Source organism: Ochotona princeps, chromosome 5 (genome assembly GCF_030435755.1).
Source record: "Ochotona princeps isolate mOchPri1 chromosome 5, mOchPri1.hap1, whole genome shotgun sequence".
Taxonomy (NCBI): domain Eukaryota; kingdom Metazoa; phylum Chordata; class Mammalia; order Lagomorpha; family Ochotonidae; genus Ochotona; species Ochotona princeps.
Genome location: NC_080836.1, coordinates 64,149,208 through 64,176,141, shown reverse-complemented (window position 1 = coordinate 64,176,141; position 26,934 = coordinate 64,149,208). Strand labels below are relative to the sequence as shown.

The following is a 26,934-nucleotide window of genomic DNA, read 5'->3' as shown; positions in this document are numbered from 1 at the left end:
AGATTTACAGAAAGAGGAGGCAGAGTTCCTCCATCCACTAGTTCATGCCCTAATAGCCAAATCAGCTAGAGCTGAGCCAATTCAGTGTGTCTCCCATATAAGTGCAGGGTCCCAAGGACTTAGGTCGTCCTCCATTGCTTTCCCAGGTCACAAGTAGGGAGCTTGATCCAAACTGGAGCAGTTGTGACAAGAACGAAGGCCCTAGGCCCACAGGAATGCCAGTGCTGGCAGGCAGAGGATTAGCCTGTAGAGCTATTACAACCAGTTCTGGCTGATCCATTTCTGAACCCTGACAATGGTCTTGGAAAGGTAGCAAACACAGCTCAAGTGTTTGGGGCCGTCATACATGTGAGAGAGCTGGAGAAAGCCCATGTCTCTGGCCTGGCCCCAGTCCTGGCCATTGTAGCTATCTTGGAAGCTATCCATTAATTGATCTCTCCACCTCTCCCCACTCCTCTGACTTGTGTTGGGTACATACATACTTAGCACACAGATACATAAACCTTCCCTATTTCTCCTAGTTAAAAAGATGTTTTTCAAGGTTTCTCTCTCTCTCTCTCTCTCTCTCTCTCTCACACACACACACATGCAACAAATACTTCATGGCTATAAACTTGAAAACCCAATCTCTTTTAAATTCAAATTTACATGTAATTTACATGTAATTTAACTACATGGTTTATGATGGTCTATATTTGAAAAATGTAAATTATACTGCTGATACTGAACAGCTAGGAAGTTAACTTGCACTTTATCAGCTTTGATTTACCACAGTATTTTGTTAGGTTTTACAATTCAAAAGCAATTTAGAGATAATTCAATCTTAACCTTTACATGCAAATAAAGAAACTAAAATATAGAAATTTAGTGTGTTACAACTTATCTGAGGCAGATGAAACTGGATTCACTGGACAATTCAGTTAAGGTATCATCTTAATTGCCTTAAAATGCACTTACATATGCAAATAACAAAAGCACAGTATAATTTTAAAAAATCACAATTAACGATATTTATAAGGTATAATACTTAAATAATGTGATTAGGATTTTGAATCATTTGAAATGTGCTTCAACCTTTATCCCAAAGTTTTCTAGAATTTATTCACTTTCTTCCTAAAAATAACTGAACTTAATATGCACTATTTAACTAATGGATCTGGGCACACTTTTTTTGGAAAAGGATTTTTATTTGAAAGGCAGATTTTACAGTCAAGAGAAGGAAAGACAGAGGTATCTTCCACTTTGCTGGTTAACTCTCCAGTGGCCGCAATGGCAAAAGTCGAGCTGTTCTGAAGCCAGGCCCAGCAGCTTCTCTGGGATCTTCCACATGGATGTAGCATCTCAAGGACTTGAGCCATCCTCTGTTTTTCCAGGCCGTAGAAGAGAAGTGGACCATAAGTACAGCAGCCAGGCCACAAACCAGAGCTCGTATTAGATGCCAGCACCACAGGGTGGGTGATGTACCATGCTGGCCCCAATCTTACAAACAATTTTAAAACTCTACTTGGCTCAATTTATCAATGACTTTTAATTAGGTTGATGATCTATCAATTCAAGAAATCCAGTCTCTAAGGATTAATGTTATTAAACTCACAACATGTTAACATACTACATGGTCCTGTGTAAATATTAAGTTTATAGCCTTATATGATAGCATATAACACTTAAAATTCTGAAGCTAGAAATACTAAGAAAATTTTCACAGAAAAATTAAAAACCCACATTAGATTTTAATGTATGACGGTCTTTATTTACAACTTTATTGGCAAAAAAGAAGAGGGAAAACTTTACACAGCTTAACAGAGGGCATTATAGCTGATCCTGTCAGATTGAAGAAATCCCATTTTAAATGTTCACTCTATTCGTCCAAAGATATACAGCACTGAATCTGCATGTGCAGTTTCATCTATGATGTTCAGTGTCATCTCAGGCAGTCTTTTAAACATAAATACAAAGGAAATGAACTCCCCCATTAAAAACTGCATCAAACGAGGGGTATTTTAAATGTAAATTTATGTAGTTCCTGGTAATAACACATGCCCAATGAAAACCAAAAGCTGAAAAAGCAGTTACAATTCCTACTTGAGTGGACAGTTACAACAATCAATCATTTTCTGCAATGACCATTATACTTTCAATTTATGATGAACTATTCTGAACTTACTATGAGACGTAGTCAAAGCCAGAAGAGAAGACGTAGGGAGAATATTCCTTTGTTGGAGGAGAATTAACCCTCCAGAATCAGCATGGGAAACAAACATCCTGTTGATTCTAGCTGGAAAAAATTAATGTAGTCAATTTCAACTCACACTGAGCTGACTCAATTTTTTCATTGATTTGCTTGGTGTCATTCTTCTAAATCAAGTGTGTTTAATTCTTCTTCTAGTTCATCCAAATCTTCCCCAGTAAAAAGATTTTCATCAACAGGAACGGCATCAATAGCTCCATTTTCCTGAGCTTCCCCTTCATTGTCTTCTTCCAGATCACTTCTTTCACCATTTTCAGCCCTGCCTCCAGAAGCTTCGCTTAATTTGTTTTCTAAAAATAAAAGTACAAATCAATAAAAGACCTAGAAAGTGTAAACACTACTGGCAACTGAGTAAACCATTGACAACTGACAGCAAAGACTAGTAATTACTCCTCCTTTTTCCTTTTCTATGAAACTCTCATGATTACTCCAGCAAAAATTTTTTTCTGAGCTATTTATATGTTATTATATCTGCTATTAAATCTTTTATCTTTTTTTTTAAAAAAAGATAAAAGACTTGAACGGCAGAGTTACTACAGAGAAGAGAAAAGTTTAGATCTTTTACCCTTTGCTTTCCTCCATAAATAGATGCAAAAGTCGGAGTCAGCCCAGTCTATATTTCCCAGGTTGTTAGCTAAGAGCTGGACCGGAAGTGGAGCAGCTGGGACTTGAACCAGTGCCATGTGGGATGTTAGCATCACAAGTGGAGGTTTAAGTTGCCACACCAGGGCACTGGCCCTGAAAGTTTTTTAACTAGACATGTGTGTGGTAATAATTCATATATCTGAGACTAAGACAAATCTTGTACAATTGCATATTCTACCTAACCTAGCAATTAGGTTTATAAAGTCCCCATCCACATAATATTTGACTAAATCATTGTAGAACCAGAAATGTTTATAATATTAGCAGTTAGTTGACTTTCGATTTTGTGAACAATAGTTGGGTCATACTAGCTAGTAAAATTAGCATGAAACCAAGTTGTTAAAAAAAAAAAAACAGCACTGTATAGCTACCATAGCACAGGATTACCGTAGCACAGGATTACAGTTGATGGGACAATATTTGTATGATAAACAACTGAATGGATGTCTTGTGTGTGACTGATTGGATATCCTTTGCATGAGAACAACTATATGGCTACCTTTTGTATACCTGATGAGATATCGTTTGTATAAGAACAGTTGAGTGGGAAGTGATATACAAGGCAAAAGGACTTCCAAACTAAGGCATAGAAACAGTTGGTGGTTCTGTTGATGAACTAAGTATCTCTACCCTAATCCTGTATGACCCTCAGCATATAAAGTCTGTTGCCCCTAATAAATTTTGGCTATTGATCATCAGTCAGTAGTCCAAGCGTGTTATTATCGGCTCCGTGCACCAAGTCCATCGCTGCAGGACAGCGACACTTCTCCTCAGATTTTAGCTATTTAAAGCATGTCTGATAACAAAGTCTTATGGATCATAGCCTCTGAGATATTTTCCACTGTATCTATGTTACCAAAGCCCACATGTCAGTCTGCATGTTGGTAAGACAACAGTACTGATCGCATTCTCAGATCTCGGGAGCAAAGGTAAGATTTCAAGTTACTACTTGTGTGTTTTGAATATTGTAAAAATAAAGTTTACCCTTTTCTCCTTCAGGTTTTTTCTTAATCACTACTCCTACCTTTTTATCCTACATCAAACATTCTAAACTTTCACCTTCTCTTCAAACCCCTCACTCATGGTACATTTAGACGTAAATTATATCAACAATCTTCATCTCCAAATACACCTAGACAGCGTTCTCTACATTCTTCCACTTAATTATTATTTACACTTTCAAATCCTGTTTCAAAACATTTAAATTCATTTTCATTTTATTTGAAAAGCAGAGACATGTAGACAGATGGAAAAAGATACCCTCAATCTGCTGATCTACTCCCCAAATGCCCCAAACTTCCATGTTGGTGGTAGGGACCCCACCACTGCTGCCTTCCAGAGTGTACATCAGTAGGAAGTAAGATTGGAAACAGATAAATCAAACACTCTGATGTGAGATGTGGGTGGGCCAAGCAGCAACAAGAATAACAGCTGCACAAAATACCCACCCTGAGCTCCTTTACACCTTTCTGTACCAGATCCTTTTTCTCTGATCTACACATATTTCTAGGTCTCCTGTATCCTAAAATGTCAGTTCCATCACCACTAAAGTGGTTTGCCCTCATTTTTCTCATTCCTTAAGTCATATAGTCCTGATGAAAACTGTCACCTTATTCCTATAACTATATTCCTAATGTGACAACTCATTTGTTGTTTGTTGTTTCTTACTTTCCCAGGGTTTTTACTAAGAACTTTCCTCTGCTCGTTTTTTTTTTTTTTTTTTTGGCGGGGGGAAGAGGTTGAGGAGGCAAAAAGATTTCATTTATTTGAAAGCCAGAGGTATACAGAGATCTTCCATCTGCTAGTTCACTACCTAGACGGCTGAAATGGCCAGGGGTAGACGAGATGGGTTAGGTTAAAGGGAAAAGTCCATCCAGTCTCCCATGTGGGTGGCAGGGGTCCAAGGATTCGGGCCATCTTTTGTTGCTTTTCCAGGCACATTAACAGGGAGCTGGATTAGAAGTGGAGCAGCTAGGATTTGAACTGGCACTCTATGGGATGCCAGCATTATAGGCAGCAACTGAAACTGCTCTGCAGCGAGCTCTAAAATTTTCTATGAAGAAGTACCCTAGACAACGCCACTTCCAATTAACCAAAGCAAATCTTGAGTTCAAGAGGTCCTGAACTGAACTCATTAGTTACACCTGCAGACTTGTTTTTGTTCTATGCCAGTTTCGTCTTCCACATCATGACTATTCACCTCTACAGCCTCTGCTGTTCACTTCTACTTCTATATACGGCCAAACCACACTTTATGAGCTAGTTACCAAAAAATACCTAAATTTGCCAAGCATGGTTGAAATCCCTTTAAGATAGTTTCTTAGTTTTGAGAATTACGTGAAAGTCAGCATACTTACCATCTTTATCCAAAGCATATGTGCTGAATCTTTCAAGACTGGCTACAGTAATACCTGTCTCATCTACATCTCTTGGGACATACAGACTTAAATCTATGTCATTTACATTCACTGAATCGTCAACCTTTAATAAAACAAAAAACAATTGTTACAAATAAAAAGTCAACAGTAAATTATCTAATACTCAAGTTGCCCCCAACCAATGAGTCATTCTCCCTACTCTTTTTAAATCAGTAACTCATTCCAAGATTGCTCTTTCAGCATAGTCTTTAAAAAAAGGTTTTTTCCTTTTTTTTGGGGGGGGGGGGGGTTGAGGGAAGACAAAAACACTTTTACAGTTATTACAGCAATTATATATCAGACAATATCCTAAGTTCTATAATTATACAGCAATATAAATTCATTAATTCATTTCATTCTCACACTGAGCTGGATGCATTATCATTAAGTTCTTATTACAGCTAAACATAGCCCAAAAGCAAGTACTTTCCCACTGACAGCCTAAGGATTTGAATTGAAGCTCTCTGGCTTTAGTACTGGTGCTTTTAACCATGCTGCTCCATTCTCTTGATGGTTTTTCCTACACCTAAGCAGATGAAGAGAAAACTTTCTTCTTACCTCATCTCCACCTGTTCCCTGGGTGTAACGGGTATCATCTGCTTCCTCATCATCATCATTGACCAACTCAGGACGAAATTCAAACACCTCACGACCACTGATCTAGTGAGAAATTATTATAAACTCAGAATTCAAACATTTCCTAATCATCGATATTAGCGATTATATAAGCACAAAATCTTACATGACACAAAAATTATAATAAAATCAAGTAAGTTAATTCGAGACATACCACTAGTGCTTTGCCTGCTTTGAAATCTGCTTTTCTTCTTTCCATATCTTGTTCGAGTTTATCAATCTTTTCTTGTCTTTTCCTTTTTTTCCATGCAAGAAAAGATTCTAGAGTGATTTTGGTAACATTTGGGCCTAGGGCAGAACGCTGCAAATATAAACAGTTAATTTTTGCCCTAAGAGAGACCTATAACAGTGTTTAATAGCAGCTTTTTCTTAATACAATAAATATCTTGCCTATGAATATCCCAAGAACAACCAGCTTGAAATAAACTATTTTTATTTTACATGATAATCAGTGAAATGCGTGTCCAGAACAGATTATTCTGGGGGCAAACGTGATGGCTCAACCAGGTAATCCTCTGTCTCCAAGCAGCTGCATCTCATGAGAGCAATGGTTGATGTCCCAGCTGCTCTATTTCCCATCCAGCTCCCTGTTAATGGCTTGGGAAAGCAGTGGAGGATGGCCCAAGTACTTGGGATTTCACACCCATGTTGGAAACGTGCAAGGAGCTCCTGGCTCCTTGCTTTGGTTAGGCTCAGCTCTGGCTATTTCGGCAATTTGGGGAGTGAACCAGTAGATGGAAGACCTCTGTGTCTCTCCATCTCTCTCATCATTGCCTTTCCAATGAAAATAAATAAATCCCTAAAACAAAACATTATTTTCCACTATCTTCCAAGTATTAGCTGTAACATTTATGATGAAAAATTCTTTTAACATGCACCAGTTGTTAAAAATAATAAACATAAAAAGCACTATAAAAATATCCAATTTCCTCTGTGTTTCTCATAAGAGGAATAAAACTAAGAGGAAAAAAATATCACCTGCTTCTTAGGGCCAATAACTGGGTATTAAATATATACCAAAAAGAAAAAACAATAAATCACATGAGATCCAAAATGTGTAGAAAGTGGAACGAGGTTGATCTTGGAGCAACTTTTCAAGAACCCCTTCAGACTTACTGAGCATGCTAAATATTTACTGTTAGATACTTTACACATTTCTGCTAATATATGGATGTACAGAAATAAACAGTGGATTATAGGAAATTTCCCATAGATCCATTCTCCTTTGTCAGCAGAGAATAAACTCCAGAGATAACCGTAACTGAACAACTGAAGGGATCTCATTCTATATATGTGCTAATGACTAGCAGAGCAGGGGGAAAAAGACATCAGAGAAAAGATGTATGCTACAAGCTTGGGCTAAGAAAAGACTGTGTTTCTAATAAAAGTCTTATGGGCAATATAACAACCCACAAACTGGTCAGAAAAAACTGCTTTATAAATTTGAAAATTACTGTCCTGGTTTGCTAATGTTGTGGCAAGGTTTACAATTCAGATAAACAAGAAATAACATAGGGAAAATGTCACAGTATTTCCTCTTTCATAATAACACATTATTGCCGCCAAGTGGCAAATAATAGAATTTCACAATAAATACTATGCCATTTTTTTAATGGTAGGAAAATTATTTACCTCTCTTTCAATTAGATCTTCTAACGAAATTTCATCTTCTTTCTCTTCTTTCTTTTTGTCTTTTTTCAACACAAATCCAGGAGGAAGTGCATGCCGATACATGCAATTATCACCTCCTCCAGGGCAAACCCAAAACCAGCCATACTTGTTGTTTTCAATGGCTTCAAGGAAATGTTTGCACACCTACAGAAACAACATTATTCACAAGCCGCGGCTCAGTGTAATCTATTTCCAACTTAACTGGTTAGATATATGGAATCAATACATTGTATTCACTACCCTCTGGCTATCTAGTTAGGTACAAGAGCACTCTCATGTACAGAAATGCAAATAAAAATTTACCAAACTTTCTTTAGAGAAGATCAATACAATGTTTCCGTCTTTGTAACTGTTTTAAATTTTGAATTGCACAAGAAGGAATTTTTGTTAATGTAACTCCAAAGCTTGATTTTTCAAAATAATATTTAACTAGGCTAAAAGTTTTTATCTTTTCAAAAAATTAACTCCATACAGTAATTACATTAAAACTATCTGGATTATCTGACATTTCAGGAAATCTTACATCTGAATCATAATGGCAGAGAAGGAATGTAAAGTGAAGTGACCCTTCAAAATATGAGGTGCAGTCCAGCGCAGTAGCCTAGTGGTTAAAGTCCTTGCTTGCATCCACAGGGATCCCACATGGGCACCATTTGGTGTCTCACCTGCTCCACCTCCCTTCTAGCTCCCTGCTTGTGGCTTAAGAGGGCAGTGGAGGACGGCCCAAAGCCTAGGACCCTGCACCCATGTGGGAAATGTGGAGGAGGCTCCTGGCTCCTAGCTTCGGACTCGCTCAGCTCTAGCCATTGTGGTCACTTACGCAGTGAACTAGCAGATGGAAGATCTTTCTGTCTTCTCTCCTTCTCTCTGTAAATGACTTTCCAATAAAAATAAAATAAATATCTTAAAGAAAGAAAATGAGCTGGGAGACCAGTGAATGACTGTGTAGAAAAAAATATATCTATATCTATATTTATATGAAGAGATGAAAATTACAACTGTACTGAAGGTGCCTGTAAAAGGTTCACCAATAAGGAAAAATTGACATGAATCCTGTTCCACCTCAAAAAAAAAAAAAAGAAAAAAAGAAAAATCCACTAGCTATCTGGACAAATAACATTTAGAATTTTTCTAACACACTAAGATTTTTCTCTATAATAATTAGATTTAGATAAACATGTAAACATGAACAGACAGTCTGAGAAATTACTAATTCTTGGAATCTGTCCTAGAACTCTACAACTACTACTACCCACCAAAAATTATTTTTTTGGAATTGTGTAGAATAATACAATGGTTGCTCGGTGCTTACAATCCAGCTCCCTGCCAAAGAGCCTAGAAAAGCATAAAAGATGGACCAGGTGCTTGGGCTCTGTACCCACACGAGAGACCAAGATGGAGTGCTGGTCTGGCACCTCAGCCACTGCAATCATTTGGCAGTGAAACAGTATGTGGAAGATCTCTGTTTTTACCACTCTCTCTGAAGCTACATTTCAAATAAATAAATAAAATATTAAAATAGTACATGTACATAGTTCTGTAAATTTAAAATCGTTTAATTAAACAATTATTTAATTAAGTGTGCAAATTTAACATGTCTCCATTCATTATACAAAATATAAGCAAAGAACTCTTATCTGAGTATCATTTATTTCATCCATATTCACCTTAGAACATGGCATTTAAAGCAGGGCTTTCAGAGGCTTTCTTCCGAAAAAGAATTTCATAAAATGTAACTTGCAAATCCCTCCTGAAAAAAACTCCAGGCATCGTCACATGATAAAATTTAATTTCCTAACAACTTACAGAACAATTCAGTAGAAAATAGCAGCAGATACCTTGCCACATAATTCTGCCTAACGAGAAAATACCACAGCAACTCAATTTAAGAAAAGGACATACTATTTGAGTTTTTGGCTTTTTCTTTTCCGCCTCACCGTGCTTCTTGTTCACTACTTCTTCCAGTTTTTTCTCATCCCAATTGTCCATAGTATCTAAATAAAAAAAGTATGAAGATTAAACACATTTTTCCTAATGCTTCTGTAACACAAGATTCATAAACTAACACATTTTCTTTTAAAACAACAGAGTTGGAATACAAGTGCAAAATCATGCATCAAAGCTTCCTAACTGGGTTTGGCAAAAGTCAAAGCTGTATTAAACAAAAAGGGCAACACTGAAATACAAAATAAATCACTGTTTGCTAAACTTCTGATCTTATTTAAAACGGAGCATAATGCAGCAAGTTGATTTTGTGAAAAGCCAACAAATCCAATTATTTCTACAAACATAATCCTTAAATTGAAAGTACGTATCTTAGTTATTTTAAGAGAATGTTAAAAGACATACCTTTTTCAAGTTCTTCATCTCTTGCATCAATGTAAACACTTCGCTTTTCACATTTTCTCTCCAGAGTCAAGTCATGAGAGAACTTACACTTATCTCCTTTAGTACACTGTCCTTGCTTGAAGAATGCACATACCACGGACTTGGGATCCGCACCTGTGTCAAACAGCATTTGCCAGGTCATAGAGTATAGTTTGAATGTAACATATTAGCTTTTGGCTAAATGATGAGTTTTCCTTCACTGATATTAGGGGAAACTGTCGTTATAACTAATTAGCATGCTTTTTTTTGAAAGCAGTATTTCTAATCTATTTTTAAATCTCATTTTAAAAGGTTGCAAGTAGTGGGAAACTAAATACACAGATGGGTTATTTCATAGTCATTTGTCTAACTGGAATCAATGAAGCAGAAGGCAAGAGAAACATACAAATCAAGGTGCAGTGCCAAAAGAATTTGTAAATTACAACTTAATCAACCATGGCTTTGCCTTGACTACTGTCAAAGACTGGATATTATAAATCAATTGAAAGACTCTAAATTCTTAAATTTGCATTAAAAAAAGGCTAATGGCTTAAAATTATAGTTACTTATACAAAGGCATAGCCCTGCGCATGAAGGAACTTCAAAAATTTCATGGAAAATGGAAATGAAAAGACTAGTCTATTGCTGTACAGAATCCATGCCTATGACAAGTTTTAAAAAGTTTATGAATGGTGAATATGATGGAAAAACTAAGCATGCATTCCAATTTTTCTATGTCAAAACAGATTTATCATCAGTGGGTAGAGAAAGATCATAGGGAGAAAAAGAGCAAGTGTTCTCACCTGCTGGGTTACTCCCCAAACGGCTAAAACAGCCAAAACTTGGCCTGCTCAACCCAGGTCTGCAACATGGTAGGCAGGAACCCAATTATTTGAGCTCTCACAGTTTGCATCCAAGGACTGTACTAGCAGGAAGCTGGAGCCAGGTGCCAGAGTGAGGCTAACCAATCATCTTAAATCTTATCAGTCATTTCCATTTTTTTCCACAAACTTTCTAAAGTACCCTTGTATAGAGAAACCTCAGAAACGCCACTGATACCTATTAATTTTGATAAATTTGTGGCAGACACAACTGCCTTAATAGCTAAAGATAAAAATAAAGAAATCAATAGTTCTTAACAGCTCTGAAAATTAAAGTTTACCTTTACTAATTTTTTGAGCAGCAACTACAGGCTTGAAGAGCTCATTTAATTCCTGCAATTCTTTCTTCTTGTCATCTTTCTTCAATTTCTTCTCAGCTTCACTTTGTGCTACCTATAACATTTCCAGTTTTAAAATGCAAATTTGACAGTTTACAAAGTTGTTTTAACTATATGGTAGTTACCACTAGTATAACAAGGACATCCACATTTTGATATAGATGTATGTTCTTTACCTTCTCAGTGTTAAAATAGCCTTATTTTTAGTAAATGCTGAGGTTAAACTATTAAAACTGCTAAACTTATAAATGATTCTTCTTGTTCTACAAATGGTACCATGCCTAGTTAAAAGTATTTTCAAAAGCTTATAGCAACAAGCATTTATTAAGCCTTAACCACATGCCCAGCATGTTTAGTAAATGGTTTTCACCTAGGTCATTCTCCCTATGAAAGCAATCCATTCCCCAGTAATGTATGGCTGCATTTTGAAGATGAAAGATGTAAACATTCTGAATATATGTATGGTCCCATACAGTAATGAATATACCACCCAAATACCTATAGTGTCCTTTTGGCTAGGTCAGCGTAGGAGACTAAATGTAACACATAACATAGTTTCAGGCACACAATTTACATACCTACTAGGATTAGAGGAGTCATCCAAACACATATATGTCAGGTCCTATGTTAGATGACAGGGAATACAAAGGTGAAAAGACAAAGATCTTATTTAAAGCTCAGAACCTAGTGGGAAGACAGACATGTCAACATCTGTGTGTATTAACACATGGGACTCTGGGAATAGAGAATGACTATATGCCTAAGAAACTCAGATTCAGCTAAAACTGTATGGATGTGTTCTCCTGGTGGGCAAGAAAAGAACTGCAGAAAGGGATCGTGCAGACACCAGTATCAGATGAACAAGGTATCAGAACTCTCCATGAGGAATCTGGACTGTTCACGTAGTGATAAACAGGACTAAAGGGTTTAAAGTCAGTCAGTGATGAGATCAGGTTGTATTTCCTACGGATCATGATGCTAGCTTTGTGGAGCATAGAATAAGAATCCAAGAATGAAGGCAAAGAAGCCATTGCAATTGTTTTAGGAAAGAAAACACTAGGGCAGCTTATGAGTATTAGCAGTTAAGATATAGACACAAGACAGCTAGCATTCTTTAGGAAGCAGAACTCAGTAAATGAATTGCTGAACCAGGGAAATGAGGAGGAGGAGTCTAGGATTATCACATGCCATGTCTAGTGTTGTTAAACAAGACAGGGAATACAGGAGGAACAGGTTTCAGGGGAGCAGGTGGAGATGATTTCAGTTTAGGACATACTGAGTATGAGATGCTTACAAAGCGTCTAGGTGGAGCAATGCAGAAGGCAGCTGCATACAGATACAGACTGCACGAAGCCCGAAACTCTGGACCAAGATAACAATTTCAGAAGTAACAGCTTAGATAGGAACTGGTAAAATTTCGGGTGTTAGGAAATTATTCAAAGGTAGTATAAAGAAGTATGAAGAACAATGGATACTTTCTTGAATGCCAACACTACATAGGTTAAGGGAATACAAACTGTACAAACTGTCCATCATGAAGACTAAAAAATATCAAAAGAAGTAGAAATTAGGACCCAAACAAACAAACAAAAAGTTGAAGGACCAAATTTTAGGAATGGCCAAATGATGTAATAAAGTCCCCCATGCTGACTCAAATCATATAGTGAATATTTTTAAACAGAAATATTAAAAGTTAAGTCACTTTATACATATATATATATATGTGTATATACAAAACACATATACATGTTTACTAAGTTTTCTGTGCTTGTAAGTCCTACCTCAAATATACAGGACAAGAGCAAAGGTATAACTGCGGCTCACAAACTATCTAAGTATATAAAAGTTAAAAATCAAGAAAATATAATTTATACTATTGGTTGACAAGTGTGTATGGCCTTATGACTTGAAGGAGTAGTTCAAACTGAAAACACTAGGCTCCATGGAGTTTCGTACTAAAGCAAGGTAGTAACGGACTAGATCCCAGATTCCTCTTTCTCTTCTCCTACCCCCAGTTTCATTCTCTACCTTGTGTATATAGCGCGAAGTAAGAGGTATGGGGGAAAAACGGTATGAAGCCAGACTCTGCCCATACCCCTTGTACACATTCTTCCTTGGGCTACTTCAGGCATACTGGGAACAACACAGTAAACCCTGGAGGAACAGGCCTTTTCAGGATCTGCAGGTGAGCTCGAGCTGTTGGAGGGAGCAGTGTAAAAAAATCTGGGTGGCCACATCCTTTTAGCCTCACTCTGTATTTGAGGAAGAGACACCGACTGAGGAGACCTGAGAGTACTGCTGTCCCCTGTAGCACTGTGCACAGGCGTACTTCAGGCTCAGCTCTAACAGCACAACTACTGACGACATGGAGGGTTGAAAGCACTCCAGGGTCACACATCAAAGCCCAAGTGCAAGAAAATATTACACCCATAATGTTTAACGTACTCTAAAATTTAACTGCCAGCTCCAAGCTTTACGTTTCCAGATCCATGAAATCTGAAATCATTCGAAATACTTCTCCCCTGAAGAAAAAGGAAGTTGCCCGAGAGAAGATTGAAAATGAAATTATGGGAAGAAAGAGAAGTGTTCTTAATTCATAAGTTTGCCAGAGATTTATATTTTCTTCCCATTTACCAGCAGAAGAACCCTACCAGGGCTAACTGTCCTTCCACTGCACACCTGACACCTAGGTCTGCTCGACTCTAAGGTCAAACCATATTGCTGTCCCTGGATGTCCTTATGTGAGACCCCCGAGGACACCAAGTCATGGAAGCTCAAGCCCACTATAAAATGGCATACTATCTGTACATAACCTACTCACATCCTACCATTTATTTTATTTGTTTTTTTTTTTTAAAACAAACTCATCTTTTTATTCCATTTTCCATGTATGTTTTTTTTTTTAAGATTTTATTATTATTGGAAAGCCGGATATACAGAGAGGAGGAGAAACAGAGAGGAAGATCTACCATCCGATGTTTCACTCCCCAAGTGAGCCGCAACGGGCCAGTACGCGCCAAACCGATGCCGGGACCACGAACCTCTTCCAGGTCTCCCACGCGGGTGCAGGGTCCCAAAGCTTTGGGCCGTCCTCGACTGCTTTCCCAGGCCACAAGCAGGGAGCTGGATGGGAAGTGGAGCTGCCGGGATTAGAACCGGTGCCCATATGGGATCCCGGGGCTTTCAAGGCAAGGACTTTAGCCGCTAGGCCACGCCACCGGGCCCCATTTATTTTATTTGTAAACTACTTATAGTAACTAATCACAACACAAGTGCTCTGCTATGTTTTTTAGGAATTATTGACAAGAAAAATCTATATATGTACAGTGAAGAGACAAACATACTCATCGTAGGCCTTACTTCACACCATACGGCGGGCCTGACGCAATACCCTAGTGACTAAATCTTCACCTTGCATGCACTGGGATCCCATATGGGTGCCAGTTTGTGTTCCAGCTGCTCCACATCCCATTCAGTGGCCCAGAAAAGCAGTATAAGATGGCCCAAAGCCTTGGGAGCCTGCACCTGCTTGGGAAACCTACAAGAAGCTTCTGGTTCCTGGTTGGCTCAGCTCTGGCCGTTGCAGACGCTTAGGGTGTAAATCAGTGGACAGAAGATATTTGTCTCTCCCTCTCTCTGTATACCTGTCTTTCCAATAAAAATAAATAAATCTTCAAAAGATAAATAAATAAAACATACTACATGGCAGTAACAACATTTAAAAATGTTTTGATCCCTAGTTGTTTGATTCTACAGATGTAGAAGTTGCAAATACTAGAAATCAAAAGCACATTTTTATTAAGCCAGGCTACTACAATTTGCGGCTTGGAAGAACAGCTGTTGCTTCAAGAACCAGGTTGGAGGTTCAAAAAACAAGGCTGGGAACTGATTTGTAATCAAAATAATAGAAAGTTATTTCAGATGCAGATTAATTATCTCATAAATACATATTCTGATAGTTGGAAGTAAAAAAAAAATAATAGTTAGGATATTTTCAGGCAGAGCATGTTAGCTTAGTGGCTCAAGTTCTCATCTGCTTGTATGTGCCTGGATCCCATATGGGCGCTGGTTCATGTCCCAGCTGTTCCACTTCCCATCCAGCTCCCTGCTTGTGGCCTGGGAAAGCAGTCGAGGATGGTCCAGTGCCTTGGGAGCCTGCACCCATGTGGGAGACCTACATGAACCTCCTTGCTTTGGATCAGCTCAGCTCCAGCCACTGCAGCCACTCAGGTGTAAATCCAGCAGATGGAAAATCTCTTCTGTCTTCCTTTTCTCCATAAATATGACTTTTCAACAAAAACAAATCAATCTTAAAATAAAAAACAGTGATTTTCTTCTCCCTCACATTAAAAAGGAGTTAAGTCCTTGGGTCTCTGACATCCTTGTTGTTGGAGACTCAAATCATGTTTGAGATTTCTGGCATTAGTCTGGCAGTTGGGGAGCAAATCCGAAGATCTTTCTTACCCTTTTGCCCACTGAAACCTCTCAAATAATTAAAAAAGAAAAAAAGTGTTTCTGTAAGTTAAAAAAAAAAAGCTAAGAATGGTGAAAAGAAAAAGGCATGTCTACAAAATTTTAACACATGAAAGAGCTTTAAAAGCAGTAAAAGACCTAAATAGTTTTGCATGAATTTCCAATGAATAAATCCCAAATTCACATGCGGATTAAATGCCTAAAAAAACTGACAAAAATAGAAAAGAATGTTCTTGGGAGAAGTCTTGCCTTAATAGCTAATAGCACATTACTAGCTACTATAATAAAAACTAATGTAGTACTCAGTGATATATATTAGGTAGAACAGAAATAAGAACCCAGAAATAAAGCCTAATATATTTAAAACTTCAGTAAGATAAATGGTCTTGGGACAAGAGGTTATTCATTTAAAAGAAAGCAAACTTAAGGACATATAAAATAAATTTATGAGAAACTGTAAACTGAAAATAAAAAAAATAAATCTAGGAAAAGCATGCACTATCTAGTGGCAGGGGACACCATTTAACTGTATTTGTTACAAACTACACTTATGTGACAAAACTAAAAAGTGTGGCATGGCAAAATATAAGTAAGCCACCACAAATTTTCTGCAATGTATACGAATGGCATTTTTCATGAAGTGACAAGAAGACATAAAAAGAGTATTGCACTAAAGTGGTCACAGAAGTACAATTCAAATGGCCAAGAGCATATGAAAAAGAAACTATCCAATAGTGAGGGACACAAGAGGCATCAATTTACACCGCTCAGATTGGATTACACTAACAAGAACTTAGTATCTGTTGTAAATGAAAACATATACACAAAGTAATTGGGCTAACTTGTCAAAATTATAAATTCATTTCCCTTGAAGTAGCAAGTCACCAGAAAACTTCTGCCAGAGATACTACATACATGTTCAACAACAGATGCAGATAGTTCTTACAGAAAAGTTCCTAGTGTCAGAAAGCTGCAAAGTGATTACTTAGAAGTAATGAAACAGATGAATAAGCCTACTACAGACTAGCATGCAGCCAATGTTATACAAAAATAATTATCGAAATGGCTTACAGGAAAATGTGACATGTACATGTGTAAAAAAAGATATTAAAACTTTAAAAATACAATAGCAAATGCTTTTTATCTGTAGCAGATGCTGTGTAATCTCACACTCATAAAAATTAAATTATTTACCTGTCGTGGATTTTGTTGACCAAATTTAACCTGATGAGTCACAGCTTTGATAAACTTTTGTTGCTTTGCTCCTTTCTTATTCTTTAGACCAAAAGTTTTGTCCTAAAAGAGAGAACATGGAAATACCTCAACAATTTATATATATATATTTTTCATTCTTTAACTTATTTACTTGAAAAACATTCTTCCTAATGCTTGTCTTTACACTTGTTTGTGTAACATTTAGTCAAAGCAATACATGACAGTGAAAATATTAGCTAGGATTCTTTATTATTCAGCACATACTTGTAACTATCATTAAACTTTTTACTCTGTGATCCATTTCCTAAAGTGTAATTTTCCAGTTCTATATGATAGACAGCTGTTACACTGGGGTAAGTCTCACAATCCAGTTTAAGAAAACCTTTGGGAGGCCAGTGTTGTAGGCTGCCACCAGACTACCACATGCTGGTTTGAAACTTAGCCCATCCCTGATTCAGCTCCCAGCTAAAGCACCTGCAAAAGCAGCAGCGGATGGCCTAGGTGTCTGGGCTCCTACATGCATGGGGGAGACCTGGAAGGACTCTGGGCTCCTTTAGGCTTTGGTTTGGCACAGTCCCAATAGATGTAGCCATTTGGGGTATGAAACAGTGGATGCAAAATTTTTGTTTCTTCTCTTGCTTTCTGTAACTCTGCCTTTCAAACTGATTAAAAAATAAATCTTTAACCACAATATTTCTTAGAGCTTTATCCAGGGCAGATACGGCATAAATCTTATACTTCCGAGTCTTATTTTATCTATGCATTTCCCCCCCAGGACTTTTCAGAAGGATTATGTATTGCTGAAAATATTTTGGGAAATACTACACAAGCCAAAGATAAGTTAAATTCCAGATTAATTTTCACAGTAATAAATATCCTTTCAAAAATTAATAATGGGAAGTACATTCTTCATAGTTCTAAAGCAGAAATGTTAAAAATTGAGCTATACCAAATAAGCAACATAGTTTTTAAAAAACATTTATTTGAAAGTTTTATATACAGAGAGAAACTTTCCATCTGTTGGTTCATTCCCCATGTGGCTAAGGGTTGGCCTGGGCCAAAGCTGGGGGCAGAAGTTTCATGTAACTCTCTCAAGTGGGTAACTGGGACCCAAACACTTGAGCCATTTTGTTTGCTTTTCCCAGGCCATTAGCAGGGAGCTGTATAGAGCAGGGCAGCAAGGATTTGAACCAGCATCCATATGGGATGCTGTGACACTATGCCACAATGCTGGACCCTAGGCAATACTAAAAAAAAAAAAATTTCAATTTGTAGGAGGTGGTATAGCAAGTGAACTCTCCACTTGTGGTACCAACATTGATAACTGAGTCCTGGCTGCTTCACTTTTCATCCTGCTACTTGTAGCCTGGGAAAGCAGTGGAGAATGATCCAAGTCCTTGGGCCCCAACATCCATGTGGGAGACTGGGAAGAAGCTTCAGCTGTTGCAGCCATTTGGGGAGTGAACCAGCGGATAAGGACCTCTGTGTCTCTCCTTTTTCCCTGTGTGACTGTCTTTCAAACAAAAATAAAGTAAGTCTTTAAAAAAAATTCAATTTGTAACATTAATCACAGTTTCAGAATACATTCATGTGACTATTTGGAAGTAACTATGCAGGCAAGCTGAGGCCACGCTAGATTATGGTTGCTCAAAGTGCAATGACCAGTGCCTCTACAGATGAAAGCACAGACACAGAGAGGAGACAATGTGAAGACAGACATTAGAACGACATAGCCAAGGAAATAAAAAACTGCAAGATGCCAGCAAAAACGAAAAAAATGTCCGTGGCCTTCAGAGGGTATGGCTCTGATGTCAGCTGATTTCATACCAATACCTTCAAAAGCCATTTAGTGTGTTTAACTTCATATAGCTAATATAGTGGGCGTGAATAATTGGCTTTACCATAATGCAAAAGAGTGGCACCTAATGAGAAACCAAATACCAGGTCTTTTTATTCCTCTGTGTATTTTCAGTTTGTATGGAAAGATCCACCAGCTAGGAACGCAATAAGCCTAGGTAAGTTTTTGGGGTAGAAATCGCAAAACACCAACTGAATTTATTTATTTATATACTTAAAAGAATTTATTTGAGAGGTAGAGTTACAGAAAGAGAGATAAAGGACCCAGTGTGATGGTTCAATTGGCTAAGGACACTGGTTTGTGTCCCAGCTGCTCTACTTCCCATCCAGCTCTGTGCTTGTGCCTGGGAAATCAGTGGAAAATGGCCTTGGGGCCCTGCAGACTTGTGGGAGACTGGAGGGAAGATCCTGATCTTTGGATCACTTAGCTCTGGCCATTGTGGCTATTTGGGGAGTGAACCAACAGATGGAAGATCTTTGTTCCTTCTCTCTGTAAATTTGTCTTTCCAATAAAAAAATACCTTAAGAAAACAAAACAAAACAAAAACAATCAACCAAGCAAAAGAAGCTTCAATAGAGTAGTGCACTCCCACCAGATAGCCACAACAGTCAAGGTTGAGCCAGGCTGAAGCCAGCAGCTAACAGTTTCATCTAGGTCTCTCAAACAGGTACCAGGGGTCCAAACTCTTGGGTCATCTCCCTTTACTTTTCCAAGGCCTTTAAGCAGGGAGCTAAAACAACACCAAAATTTGATAAAGAAATAAAATACTAAAATGCATAAATTTTTACCAATTGCTAAAATGAAATATTTCTTCAGTGCCTAGTGTTAAAAAAACAGAGAGGCCTCTTGTTCCCACCTTACTGCAAACAACAGACCTCTGGTTTCTTGGAAAGTAATCAACTCACTGAGTGCTTGTAATCTCAGCAAGTTGTAATAGGTAAGAACTCTATGTTTAATGCCCAGTTTTCAGTCTCTGGCCATCTGTACTACCAGTGCCTCCCAAGCAAATTCACTTGAACCTCAACGCACTTTTAGGGGAGCACTCAGTCCTTCCTGACTGCTCTGTTCTACTGTCAGAACTTGATTCTAGGCAATTGGATGCGGAATGGCAGTATCTCGAGTGGTATCTTAACTGCTGTGTTTAATGCAAGCTCCTGACTCATGTTTTACTATTCCAAAATGATACCATAAAAAAATTAAAAGAATTTTCTAATGCCATGCCTAATGTATATGAAAAAAATAGTTTGAAACACATTACAGAATTTGTTAACAATCTATAACAACTACTGCTGATACAACAAAGTATACGACTGAGATATCTCCTCATTAAGCTTTTGATGGATGTTTTTCCCTTATTTTTCTAGAAAAAGTGAAATAAAACTGGATTTAAAGATGATCTTAGTGCAGCTAGCAAGTCTGAAATACCAGCTTTCTCGTACAAAAAAAAAAAATCCTACTGGGGAGATGAAAATCTATAACCATCCAATCAGGACCAAAGTGTAACTGCATATACAAATGTTCTGCCAGAGAGCAGTCTGACCAGGAGTCCATCTATGCTCTATATGGAATTACAGAGATGTAAACTGAGTGAACAAGGCCAAGCAAGGTAAACATAAATACCTAAAATTTCAGGAAAGGAAAAAGTCCCCTAACAGGACACACTCAGCTTAGGAAAAAATACTCATAGGAGAATTTATAGTTGGGTATATAGACTTCAGATTCAGAAGAAAAAAGTTCTCAGCTTTAATTACAGTGCTTTAATACATAATTAACCAGGCTGAAGAGATAATGAATGAGTTGTTCTGGAAGTCTCTAATTAGGTTACAGTTCAGAGATTATTTTTTAGAGAAAGCAGATACATTTATCTAACACTTATTAAACAGACTTCTCAATACTTACTTAACAAAAATTCTGTGATACAGTATTATCTAATTCGGTAAATCTGAACACAGAAACTGAGAAGTGGGAAACAGCTCCTTGAAGTTATAATACTAACAAGACACGGGCAGTTTGGTATAGAGTCTAAGTTTTGTAGCTGGACTGCCCAAGTTCTACTGGGAAAACCTTGTACTTGGGAAAACCTTGGCCACTGTTTTTGTGTTTTAGTTGGCTACTGTTTTAAACTGGGAGGTGAATGTAACTCTAAATCTTTAGGGTTGCTGGAAAAATTATAAGATTTAGTGTAGAGAGGAATGTAAAGTAGTGGTTTACAGCAAGAACCAAAAGCCAGATTTCCTAGATTCAATCCTGGCTCTGCCACCTGCTAGTTTAGTAACCTTGGGGACAAGTTATTTAACCCCTGTTCCCATTTCTTCAACTTTAAAAAGGGTAATAATCATTTAACTCAGCGACAGAGTTAAAGGAGCGAGGTACTCTCGCCTCTCCTTTCCTCAAAACACTAAGCACTGTGTCTAGCCCAGTGTCGGCTATTAAATGAAAGATTGTTTTTAAATCAAGGTATGTTTGGCTCTTTTGTTTTGTCTATCATGGAAGATGATTTCCCCCAGAAAACTGGTTAAGCTACTGTGCTGATTAGTACGTAAAAAATTTCCAGCCATCAACACTGTGGCTCTGGGATTGCGCAGTATCTCTTGAAACAGCAGGTTTAGAATGCTTCAAAAAGGCTTTCTTTTCTTGGAATTTAGAACAGACTCTTAACTAAAAATTAACCTGAATTGGAGAGTGGGGCAGTGCAAAGTAGGAAATAAGAAAAGTTGTAGTGAAATCCAGATCCTGCTCTTCACTGGATTAACAGGGTACCAAAATTTCAGTTAAGGGGAAGGAACAGTGTGTATGTACTTCAAGAGACAACTTGGATTTGAACAGAGTTTAGAAAGCAGACAGCTGAGAAAAGCATGCCTCCCTGAGGCTCCAAGAGCCTCCATACACTGAGATCCAAGTGGTGGCAGGCTAACAATTTTTTTAAAAGAAGTATTTATTTTTATTGGAACGGCAGATTTACAGAGAGGAGAGACAGACAGATCTTCCATTTGCTGGTTCACTCCCCAAGTCGCTGCAATGGTTTGAGCTGAGACCATCTGAGGCCAGGAGCTTCTTCCAGGTCTCCCATGCAGGTGCAGGGATCCCTTGGGCCATCCTCTAATGCTTTCCTAGGCCACAAGCAGGGAATTGGTTGGGAAGTGGAGCAGCCAGGATACGAACCAGTGCCCATATGGGATCCCAGTGCATGTGAGGCAAGAACCTTAGCCACTAGGCTATAGTGCCGGTCCGCAACATTTGTTGTGAAGCCTACTCAAACAGCTGCGTAAAAGTATATGATGACGCTGTTCATTTTGACTAAACTTATGCATGGCTGTATTTGAAAGGCAGAGACACAGGGAAATATCTTCCATGTGTTGGTTCATGCCCCAATTGGCTGCAGCTGTGGTCAGATCAGGAGCTTCTTCTGGGTCTCCAACATGGATGCAGAAGCCCAAGGACAGGGACCATCTGCTGTTGCTTTCCTAGGCCAGGAAGCTGGAGCAGAAGTGAATAGCCAGGACCTGAACCTGCACCCATATAGAATGCAAATGCTGTAAGTGCTAGCCATTCTACATTTAGAGTTTCTAACTATACATATGTATATATATATAAGATCTGTCCAAATTCGATGGACTGTGCCGTGCCCGGTTCTTGCCAGTACATACAAGAATCTGGTATGGGAACACCTCGGAGAAAGTTTCTATAAGGATCCCCCCAGTTGAGCTTTCGGATTCAGAACGCTAACCATCAGATGACGGAAGACAGAGCAGGTCAATCAACCACCTCAGCTATGTGTTGGCAATGAAAGTGCTGGGCAAACGGAGACTCTATGATGGACTATGTCAATCAGTGGATTCCTCACTGACCGCATTGTGAGAGTGGCAGCAATTCATATCTGTTGAAATATCAAAACCACTCTACCAGCTCTACCTTCAGACCAGAGATGGTCTCCCCAAGGAACTGATAAACTTATCTTGACAATAAGATGCTGGACTTTATGCCTGGTAGATGCTTCCAATAAAAGAACCTCAACTGATTTTGAATTGTGGTAATACAACAGCGCGGAGGAATCCACCATGGGGGGGGCTGTTGGGGGTTTTGGGGAGGAGTGTCACATAATGCAAAGTAACCAATAAAAAACATATATATAGGTGGGGAGAATCCAAGTACCTATGAAACTGTGTCACATTATACAATGTAATTCATGAATTAAAAATAATAAATAAAAAAATCACAACTTCAAAAAAACATTTATATATTTATATATATAAATATATATATATAAAAGATCTAGAAATATGCTGGTTCTAATCCCCGCAGCTCCACTTCCCATCCAGCTCCCTGCTTGTTGTCTGGGAAAGCAGTCGAGGATGGCCCAAAGCTTTGGGACCCTGCACCCACGTGGGAGACCTGGAAGAGGTTCCTGGTTCCCGGCTTTGGATCGGCGCAGCACCGGTCTTTGCGGCTCACTTGGGGAGTGAATCATCGGATGGAAGATCTTCCCCTCTTGTCTCTCCTCCTCTCTGTATATCTGACTTTGTAATAAAAAATAAATAAATCTTAAAAAAAAAAAACCTGCCCAAATAAACCAGACTCTGATGTGCTAGTTTTTACACATCAAAACAGACAATCAACAAAGTAAAAAAGTGTTTGGTATCAATATTTGATTATCAAGAGATCAGTAACTAGTTTGAAGCAGTTTCAATTATGCTCATTAAGAGTTTGTCAGAAAATATATTTCCCTTTAATTTTTTGTTATGGTAATAACAATTATTCTATCTGAAGCTTTATAAATGTATATAAAATATAGATAAAGTGCTATTCTGAGGGATGATCACTATAGTGTAGTAGGCTAAGCCTATGTCTGCAGTGTTGGCACCCCAGAGGCCCCAATGTGTATCTCGGCTGCTCCACTTCTGATCCAGCTCCCTGCTGATGGCCTGGGAAAGCGGCAGAAGATGGCTCAAGTTCTTGGGTCCCCCTATGTAGGAAACCCAGAAGAGGCTCCTGGCTCCTGGCTCCAAATAACTCAGATCTGGCCTTTGCGGCCATTTGGGGAATGAGTTCATATATGGAAAATCGCCCCCCCCACACAACTCAGTTTTTCAAATAAAAATAATCTTAATTTTAAAAGTAAATATAAATAAAGTACTATTTTGAATAAAAGTTGAATAAGGGAGCAGGAAGTTAAACTTGGTTCTACAAACAGGCTGGGCCTTCAGGGAAGACAAAGTTGTCTACACATTTGCATAAGGTAAAATATTCTGTTTCCTAACCAGAGTGAATTCAATGATTTACAGTATTCATGTACTCCATTCAGTGCAGCAAACATAAAGCATATTTGAGTTTGCAAAAACTTTAGCACAGTTAAAGAAAAAAAAAGTCCATCATATGCATTAAATGCAAACAAAGAAAACATGCTTAATTTCACTTTCTTTGGTCAGTTAAAGAATGCAGTATTTATATTTTTCTTTGGTAGTATCTTCGTTAATGTTAGCTAAAGTTGCTTTTTATCTTAATAATCTTACAAATTATTACCGTTTGAAAGTTGATGGGATACCATGAATAACTATAAACAATTTTCTTAAAAAACAAACAAACAAAAAATAACTCAGCCCTATCAATTAAAAACCAAACGGGGATATGCACTACTATAGTGGCTAAGAAGCCAGCAGCAGAGTGCCTGAGTGGACGCCTGGGTTCTGTTCCTAATGCCAGCCTTCCCTCCGTGCAGGCCCTGGCAGCAAGGAGACCTGGAGAGTTCCTGGCTCCCAGCTTCAGCACAGCCAGTGCTGGACATCAGAGGTATCTGAGGAGTGAATCAGCCAGATGGGTGATCCATCTGCTTCTCGAATAAACAAAAAAATTACATTTATGCCTAAGACGGACTTCAAATTGACATGTGACCCTGAAATTCTACCTAAATTTCCATTATTTCAGTTATTTGGAAGGTAAAGAAAAACAAAAAACGAATGACACAAAGATTCACTGACTGGTTCACACTTCAAATGGGACCCCTCTCCCCAGTGGCCAGGTGGGAGAGGAGAGGGGAATGCATCCCAGGTCTTGGCCCTGGAGGCAAGGACCCAATGACCTGAGATGGTAACTGCCGTCTCCCAAGGTGTACACAGCAGGACTGGAACTGGGGGAGGGCAGCCCTGTCTCCAACCCAGGCACTCTGACACTTGCTCTTTAGGATGTTACTTTGTATCGCAGTCTATCAAGTTACTCTTAGTAAAGAAAACTTAAAATGAAATCCCTAAACTGCCCTTGGTTTACCCTGCACCAGATGTCTCCAGAACAATCATCCCAGGTGATTAACAGAGGTGGGAGCCTGGCCTAGTGGTCCATAGATACCTCCTACGGGACAATGCCTGGATTTGGTTCCTGACTTGCTAATGCAAACTCTGGCAGGCAACAGAGATGGTTAGAATAACGAACGGAGTTGCTAACATTCTCCCGGTTCCAGGAGTCTATACTTGGCTCTGGCCCAGTCCTGGTGATTTGGGATGTGAACCAATAGATTCCCATTCACACTCTGCCTCTCAAATAACATAAACAGCAATGGTGAACAGAGGTGCAGAGGCAACAATCATTTTGCTTTTAAACAGCTGGTTACTGCCTATGGCACTTCATGACAGTTTTACACAGCACAAATTAGCCAAGAATACAGGCTCTACTTCAGAGTTGAAACTTGGCCAAGGTAAACTCCTCCTTCTTAAGCGTTTTAGTTAAAAGGCTGTCCATCACTCAGATACCATCATGCATGTCTTTCAAATGATACTGAAAAGTACATAAGACACTATACATCTTAATTATGAGAAGGATTAACAGAAATGGAGGGAAGTGATAATCTTATTATTGGTGGTTCTCTATGAAACGTCAAATGGGGTTCACGCTCCTTGGAGAACTAACAGCTATTTGAAAACGGTGGAACACCCAAGAACCTAAAGAAGGTTAGGCTATCATGGAGTTACAGGACGAACATACAAAAAACACACAGGATGCGGCATTTAACACGGCTAATGATACTACACGCCGAATCCCTTTTATTTTATTTCATCTGACTCAGAATGTGCGTTATCAAGCAGTGTGTGCAAGCCGAAAGAAACCTCCGTTCCTTCTAGGCCCTGAACACTTGAGAGGTGGTTCCAAACAGCCGACCAACAATCGGCCGGCTCCAGAAAATCAGCAGCAAACCTGCGATGGGCTCACAGAAACCCATCATGAGTCAGCCTTCCAGAAAGCCCGACCCGAGCCCGCGGGCAGGTGTCCTGCGCACAGCCCCCGAGAACCCTCTGCCGGTTCTCGCCAAGTTGCACCCAAGGCTCCAACCCCGAGCCGGGGCGGCGCGTGGGCGGCGGGGCCGGCGCGTCACCATAGCGATGAGAGGCCGGCCAGCGGCTCCGGGCGCTGGACACCGCCGTGGAGGGACACGCACACGTGGCCAGGGCCCGCCGCAGCCCCGAGTCCCGCGGGGGGCGGGCACGCGAGTGGGGGAGGGGGCGGCTCCTCACCTCGATGATCTTCTCCTTCTTCTTCTGCTCCGCCTTCTTGCTGCCCCCGGCCTGAGCCTGTTTCTTGGGGGGCATGGCGGAGGAGGCAGGGAGCACCGGCCAGGCTGGGACGAGGCTGGAGACCGGCGGGGGATCGCACCCCGCGGCGGGAGCAGGAGGAAGAGCCGGCCGCCGCCGCCGCCGGACCACACGGAAAGTGCCTCGCTCATTCGCCGCCCCAACGCGGCCTTTGCGACAGGTCGGCGGCGCGCAGCCTTGTGGGAAGCGAGGCGCGGCGCCCGGAAGCGGAGCTGCGCATGCGCTCCTGCCGCCGCGACGGCTGGGAGGTGGCAGGGACGGGACGTGGGAAAATAGGAAGGCTATGTGGGCCCTCCGGCTCGTTGCTAGGTTGCCGGCAGGCTGGGGAGGAACCCGGGCGACAGGGCTGCAGCCCCGCGTGGGTGGCGGCCCTGGGGGATGAATGGTCTCCGGTGGCGTCCCATCTTTTTCCCTGCCGGGACAGTACCGAGCTGAGGGACAGTACCGAGCTGCCGGCGAGTGCAGCCTGCTGCAGGTTTCCTGCCAAACATTGTGAAGAAGTGAAAGAAGTCGACTTTAAAGCGCGCGAGGGACGGCGTCGAGCGCTGGATCTCCCCTGAAGTGCCTTGTTTATTATTTTCAACCTTGAAGTGTGCTTAGGTGGTTTG

At 39.6% G+C, this 26,934-nt stretch overlaps 1 protein-coding gene across 1 annotated transcript; it reads right to left on the bottom strand.

Annotated features, from left to right (window-relative positions):
• Nucleotides 1-1,723: 1,723 nt before the first annotated feature.
• On the bottom strand, nt 1,724-26,533 carry ZC3H15 (zinc finger CCCH-type containing 15). Its single transcript, XM_004576991.4, has 10 exons — nt 26,249-26,533; nt 16,871-16,972; nt 11,147-11,258; nt 9,967-10,119; nt 9,520-9,611; nt 7,579-7,761; nt 6,101-6,247; nt 5,869-5,970; nt 5,251-5,374; nt 1,724-2,538 (listed from the first exon to the last, which is right to left on the bottom strand). The coding sequence occupies exons 1-10, from the start codon at nt 26,321-26,323 to the stop codon at nt 2,348-2,350; spliced, it is 1,281 nt and encodes a 426-aa protein (XP_004577048.1). The 5' UTR covers nt 26,324-26,533; the 3' UTR covers nt 1,724-2,347.
• Nucleotides 26,534-26,934: the final 401 nt, after the last annotated feature.

Excerpts from the sequence above, each read along its gene's own strand:
- ZC3H15 (XM_004576991.4), bottom strand. The coding sequence starts at position 26,323 with ATGCCCCCCAAGAAACAGGCTCAGGCCGGGGGCAGCAAGAAGGCGGAG. Across the intron at positions 16,973-26,248 it reads AGAAGGAGAAGATCATCGAG|GACAAAACTTTTGGTCTAAA; the intron begins GTGAGGAGCCGC and ends TCTCTCTTTTAG. Across the intron at positions 9,612-9,966 it reads AGATGAAGAACTTGAAAAAG|ATACTATGGACAATTGGGAT; the intron begins GTATGTCTTTTA and ends TTTTTTATTTAG.